At 37.6% G+C, this 7,153-nt stretch overlaps 1 protein-coding gene across 1 annotated transcript; it reads left to right on the forward strand.

Annotated features, from left to right (window-relative positions):
* Positions 1 to 843: 843 nt before the first annotated feature.
* On the forward strand, positions 844 to 2,986 carry LOC122297665 (zinc finger protein CONSTANS-LIKE 16). Its single transcript, XM_043107799.1, has 2 exons — positions 844 to 2,122; positions 2,617 to 2,986. Exons 1-2 carry the CDS (start codon positions 1,058 to 1,060, stop codon positions 2,872 to 2,874), a joined length of 1,323 nt encoding a protein of 440 aa, XP_042963733.1. The 5' UTR covers positions 844 to 1,057; the 3' UTR covers positions 2,875 to 2,986.
* Positions 2,987 to 7,153: the final 4,167 nt, after the last annotated feature.

A 7,153-nucleotide genomic window follows, 5' to 3' on the forward strand; every position in this document is an offset into this window, starting at 1 on the left:
CAACCTTTGGCAATGAAATTAGTTCTTTAATTTCTTTAAAGGAAATTATATTTACGAGTCGATGTGGACAACATAAATTGCAAAGTACGTACTACTTACATGACATAATTTGATTTAGAAAAAAAATTTTAAAATTTAAATATTATAAATCAAGTTCTATTGTATAAGTGATGTGGATAGTCAATAGTGTGTTTTACATACTGACTTACACATAAAATAAGTCTTTAATTCTTCAATTTGCTCCAACGTTCGGACTTCTATTCTATTGACGACAATTTTGTTTGTGGGGATGTTTCCCAATTGGATTATAATTAAGATTTGTTTACATGTGCATACATGTGACTTTGTTTTTCATGTGAGAGAGAAAGGATGGCTCTTTATGGTAGCAAAAGGGTTTTATTACCCACATAACCCTACTAGAAAAGGATTTATCGGAGTGGAGCCAAACTTGCATTGAAAATGAGAGAGAAAGAGAGAGAGAGAGAGAGAGAGAGAGATTAATAATGGGGACCGCAACCCTAGCTAGCTTGAGTCTTATGTAACTTCAAGCATGGATAATAGTGGAGTTGGGCGAGACGAAGCCAACAGAAGGGTCTCCTTCAAATTTTGGAGAGGAAAAGTCGGAGAGAGATGGTGAGATATGGGATCAGAGACTTGTGCTCATCCATACAAGTTGGGCCCCATGAGAAATCCTTCGATTAGTAAAACAGCCTATGAGAAGACAGAGATTAAGATGGACTTTAGAAGCTCAACCAATTAGAAACCAGATAAGGGCTTTCTGTGGACCCCAAAAGTACTGCAATCCAGAGCAGCGCCTTCACCTTTTTATATATATTTCAGCAAAAGCGCTGTTTGTGGGTCACATCCTAACCTAAAAAGTAAGTCACAGTACTAGAGTCTATACCCCCGGCCCATCTAAAACTTCAGGACAATCCCAACATATATTAGTTTTGTAACTCTTGGCTTTGCAGATAGCTTTTGTTGCTTCAATTTTGAATTCTGTATTGCCTTCCCGTTTTCTAATTTTGTTTTGAATCTCGACATACTTTTTAGAGTGATGATTTGTGACAAGAGAGTCGCAAACGCTGTCGGTGGCAAGTCGGCAAGAGCCTGCGATAGCTGTATTCGGAAACGGGCTCGATGGTACTGTGCCGCCGATGATGCTTTCCTCTGCGAAGCTTGCGACTCTTTGGTACACTCGGCTAACCCATTAGCACGGAGACATGAAAGGGTTCGCCTAAAGACTGCATCGTTCAAATCGTCGAACGCAGCTACTGTTAGGAATTCTGTGCCGGCATGGCACCGAGGGTTCACTAGAAAGGCGCGGACACCGCGGAATGGAAAGCCCGTGAATCATCGAACACCTAAATCTGAAGAAGATCAACCTGCACGAAACCCGTTTCCTCTGGTGCCAGAAGTCGGTGCAGATGAGACTTCACATGAAGAAAACGAAGAGCAGCTTCTGTATAGGGTTCCGATATTTGATCCCTTTGTTGCTGAGCTATGCACGCCCACGACTCCGAAAGATAAAGCCGTAGCCAGTGTTGCGAGTGAAGCCGAGAATAATAGTTCTAATGGAAGCGAATCTAAGGTCTCTTTATCTAATAGCTGTGGCCATGAAGCGGATAGCTTACATGGGTTTCTTCCATCCGACATGGATCTTGCTGAGTTTGCTGCTGATGTTGAGAGCTTATTGGGTAGGGGCCTTGAGAACGAGAGTTTTGGAATGGAAGGTTTGGGGCTAATGGATTGTAAATTAGAGAAGGAGGGTTCTTTGTGTAGTGGCGGAAGGGTTAAGCTTGAGGAAGAAGAGGTTATGGAAGTTGAAGGCACGGCTTGCCCGGGTGATGATGCTGAGATTGATATGATGAGGGAACCCTTTGAATTCAGCTTTGACTACGATTCGCATCCGACGTATGAGGAGGAGGATGAGAAGGTGTCTGCTATGGGTGCGAAGAAGGGTGGGGGAAATGTGTCGGTGGACGATGCAAACAAGAAAAGGAAGATACTGTTGAGGCTGGATTATGAGGGTGTCATCACAGCATGGGCTAGCCAAGGCTCTCCCTGGACCTCCAGTGATCGGCCGGATTTTGACCCTGACGAAAGTTGGCCGGAATGCATGGTAGGTTTTCTCTTTATGATACACATGTTGACCAAATTGCTATCAAAATCCTTAATTTGCACATTTTAGTGTTGTTGAGTACTTCACGTTAATCACGACGACTTAGGTTTAAACCTTTACCCACAAAACATTTCTCAATTCACTTCACATGTTAGACCTGCAGTCATAGCTAGGTGATGCGTATTTTTTCTTCCATAATTCCTTAACTTCTGATATGGGAATCAGTGGAAAATTGTGAAATCTTCGGTTTACGGCCTATTAATTGTTCACCTTGCAAATTCAGTTAATCAGATGCATCTCGGCTCACCTAGTTAGAGTACAATGATCATGTTGTGTATCCAAGTATAGCGAATTACAATATAATCCCATATTCACATAATTTGGCACATGTTTTGTTTGTTGTCCTTTCTGCCTGCATGTCTATTTCTCTGTTTAGTTCCAAAATGTACTTGACCTAACAAATTAAAGACTTGTACTGTGGCTCTTAATTTCAGGGTAGTTGCGGTACTGAACTTCATCACCATTACGTAGATTATGGTACTGGAACTGTGGGAAACCCGGCAATGACTGACGGAGGGAGAGAAGCAAGAGTGTCAAGGTATAGAGAGAAACGACGAACGCGTCTGTTCTCGAAGAAAATAAGATACGAGGTTCGGAAGTTGAATGCTGAGAAGAGGCCACGAATGAAAGGGAGGTTTGTAAAGAGGACGTCGTTTGCAGGACCTGCTTTCCCATCTTTACTTGCCAAATAATTAATCTAACTATGTACGTTCGTACCCCACTTAGCCTTTGTGCTCATCAAAAGCTGGAATATTGTGTATAGGGTCCAATAAATAACTTGAGATTTTAGCTTTTCGCCGATTATACGTATATGTAAATATTTTACTTCTTCTTCTCTCTCTCAATTCATGCTATATATCATGGGGTTGAAAATGTTGCCGAGGTAGCTGTGAAAAATTGTCCCAAAAGATGGACGTACATCCATGAAATAGGAAGAAAATACAGCTTATTATGAACATATATGGACTAGTAACCATTGAAACAGGAAGCCTCCATTTGCACTGAATATATATGTATTTGTGTGACGAGAGCACAGAAACTGCAGGAAAGAAGGGGACGTTTGTACAATTACTTAGCAGAAGGAAAAAAGCAAAGAAAAGAGGGAAAGCTAGCTAGCTATCATACAAATATCAAAGTTTCGAACTGTCGGCTGCCATAAGTACCTGGTCTGAATTTTGTTTGGCATCAAATCTAACCCCAAAACATGTAATTCTCCAGCTAGCGTAGCATAAAATTATAGTTAAAAACTCTATCCATGAGAGGACATTGTAAGCCATATAATTACTATTAGTGAAATACCTAATAATATAATTAAAAAAATTACAATGAAATTAACATTCAAATGAAATCCGTTTCTACTAAGACATAGAAATCTCGCTTTCTTTAATGAGATAATTCAAGTCATGCGGTATATAAAATCCCAACTTAATTGGGGAAGCAAAATTCATTTTGACTTGATTCCTCTAAGATACAACAGCATAACTCATATAGCTCGAACCAACTCTGTACAAGTTGTTGAACTTAAAGTTCTACTAAAAGAACACATTTCTTTTGTTTGAAAAAATTAATCTAAAAAATATCTACCTAGACACTTTGATTTTTCTATAAATTTCTCTTTATTTCATACGAAAAGAAACACAATACTAGAATAAAATGAGGAATATCAAATGTAAACGGAAAAATGGAATAAGGAGAATAAAGGCGGCCCCCAAAACAAGGTTTTAAACTTCGTTCCATATCGGCCAGTATGGACGAAATTTTTTGTTTTGGTGTAGTGTCCAATATACTCTACCACTCCGTTCCGTTTTGCTTTAAATTTCGATCATTCTGGTCCCATTTCGGCAATTTATGTCAAATTCCAGCCATTTTGGCCAGAATTGGACGCTTTAGTCCACATTCTGTTTCAAGTTATTTTTATAATTTTCTTGTACTTAGATGATATTTTTATAAATTTTAAATCCATATGGTATTTAATTAATTCTATAATATAAAATGTATTTATATAATTTTAATTTTTGCAACTGTAAATATGTCCCTTCATTCTCTTTTTTTTTAAATATCATTATTTTTAATAATTTATCTATTTTTTATTTTTTTATTTGTTTTTATGTCTCAACTCAAGTTTGTAATTTTTTCAACATATATTCATTTTATAAATATTCAATTCTTTCATATATATACACATATACATGATCCACATGACTTACATGTATATATATGTATTTATTCTATTAATTATTAGTTTATATATACATATAACTATTTATATATATAATATATAATTAATTTCAAAACGGTATTGGTTTCTAATATTTTAACTAAAACGGTCACGGAAATAATATTTAAGACTTTGCCGTGAAGTCACAAAAACGGCCGCTATGAAACAAGAGCTTAAAACCATAAACCGGTAAGGAAATAAGAGAGAGAATTAAAGAGAAAAGATTAGACGGCTTCTCCCATAGCCGTTAAAAGCAAATATTAGAAGATTTTTTTTGTTTGTCAGTTATTCACTTTGAAATATTGGATGCCGAAAAATACTGAATAAAACTTCCTCAACGCATAAAAATAAATAAATAAATAAATAAATAAAAGAAGAAAAAACTAAGGGATGCAGCGATATTAATATTAGAAAGAATCTTCCTAACAAATACAATCTATTAAAAAATACTAACAATTACTTCCAAGCGACAGTTTCTGATCGTTTGTTTGTGCGTCTTACGTTTCACGAGTTGCTCTTTGTTTTTTCTGAAGCCACGACCGTGGAGAATGCCACAAGAATGACCCCAACATGGTCTAAACTTAAATATCTCATTCAACATGAGATCAGGATCAAGCTAGAGAAAGAGTTGTTCGTTTCAGTATCGGTATTCAAGTCATGTCCTCTTGTGCACCTAGCTAGTTCGGACATGCACCAAAGGCCACAAGAGCGGGAATATTGCGGAATTTCAAAACCAGGACGCCCAATTTATATGGCTCGCCCCTGGACCACCATATATACATTTGCCACCCCTTAATGCATTACTTTTAGGCTGGAAAGCTATATATGTCATGTAGCGGGGAAGGCCGGTTTGCCGATCGATGATCATATTGTGATTGTTTATGGTTTCTCTTCATGGTTTATATATATTTTTATCCCCGCCTTGCTACTATTTGGTAATCTGTCCACAATTAAAGACAAGATGGTAAAAGCTAGCCTTGCAATTATCAATTATATTGGCACTACGTACGGCTTCCAAATTTTATTGTGAGTTCATGTACTATATATTCTGAGCAATGGACGTTAATCTCAAGTATTCTTTATAAGTTTTCACCATTTGATGTTAAATAGACGATTATATATATATACATAGAGTCTCAGGGTACGTACGTATCATCATGTAATTATCATGCATGTTGTCATTAAGGGTGAGCGCCCTTCTTGGATAGTTGCATGCATTGAGAATATATGTATATATACTACTGTAGCTTCTGGCTCCTGCTGTTGCATTTGAATCTTGCATGTTCGATTATTTGCTATTACTGTATGCTTGATTGGTTGGTACGTACGAGGTATCACTGCAACAAAATCTGAGTTTTAGATCAGGCAAACCTTTTTCGTTCCTAAGACTAATTTTGGGATGGATATGAGCAATTTCAAGGACATGAAATTTTCTAATTAAATAATTATCAATAACATATATATATATATATATTTTTATAAGGCTGGGATGGGCCGCGGTTCGAACCTAAAATTTTTATTTGAAGAGTTGAATTATATATTATCAGACCATCATATTCTTGATTAATAATATATTATCCATATTCTAAGAATATCTAATTATTTTCCACCTCTGCACTTTGATACTTCTTCCTGTTGCAGATCCAATATTTCAATCATTGTACCATGACAGCACTGAATTAGTACTTCACCTTCTTGGGCCCTTTGATGTAAAAGTACTGAAAAGTTTTTGATGAATAGTTAAGAAATCAAGTTGACACGAGAAGTCGTATAGATTTTGTGGATGTTATGGGTCCCATTTTAAAGATACGTTAACAATAGCGATTTGTTAGAAAATCTAAAAAAAAAAAAAAAGGTATTGTGGAAGTTAAAATTAAAAAATAAATAAATAAATCATTAGCCACTGGCCCACAGGGTGACCCTTATGTCACGGACTTAGAATTTCTTCACTCGACCCGTGCGGCCTTAGGAGGCTTTCTCTCCCACAAAGCTCCTAAGTAAGCCTTCTAAAGGACTCAAGACAATAGAGAACAAACTAGAGAGAGAAGATAGAGAGAGATGCTCTAGAGAACTTGTTTCTCTTCTTGCTTGGTGATTTACACAAATGAGAGCCCCTCTATTTATAGGGAACTCTTGGTACAAAGAATGGTTAGGATTGTGACACTTGTCATCAATCCAAGGGTAAAGAACTTTCTAGATGCCTACTCTAGAATTGTCTATAACGCCCCTTTCTAGAACACTACTCTAGAATTGTCTATAACGCCCCTTCTAGATGACTCCACACAATTCCACAAGATTACAAAGGACTTGGAGGTTTCTAGAAGATTGGCAAATTCTCTAAAAAAACCCTAGGTGGTGACATTCTCCCCCACCAAGCTTCGCGACGTCCTCGACGCGGTGTCCTCATGGAACCTTCGGATATGATCTTCAAATTGCCACAATGACTCCTTTGGTTCCCAAGTTGTCTCGCTCTCGGGCAATCCCTTCCACTTGATCAAGTATTCTTGGTGTGGCATATGACTCTTTCGCCTGATGACACGGTCCGCCAAGATTTCTTCTACTTCTTTGTCGAAAGTGGTAGTTATGCCCAAAGGTGCACGCTTAGACTCTCCCCGTGTTGGCTCTTCTTCATCACCATGGTAAGGCTTCAAGCAGCTGACATGGAAGACTGGATGAAGTTTGAACTTGGAGGGTAAGTCCAGCTTGTAGGAGACCTTCCCTACTTTCTTGATGATTGGGAATGGTCCCTCGTA

Source organism: Carya illinoinensis, chromosome 15 (genome assembly GCF_018687715.1).
Source record: "Carya illinoinensis cultivar Pawnee chromosome 15, C.illinoinensisPawnee_v1, whole genome shotgun sequence".
Classification (NCBI taxonomy): Eukaryota; Viridiplantae; Streptophyta; class Magnoliopsida; order Fagales; family Juglandaceae; genus Carya; species Carya illinoinensis.

Coding starts and splice junctions, on each gene's coding strand:
- LOC122297665 (XM_043107799.1), top strand. CDS start 1,058: ATGATTTGTGACAAGAGAGTCGCAAACGCTGTCGGTGGCAAGTCGGCA. Junction 2,123..2,616: donor AAAGTTGGCCGGAATGCATG/GTAGGTTTTCTC, acceptor TCTTAATTTCAG/GGTAGTTGCGGTACTGAACT.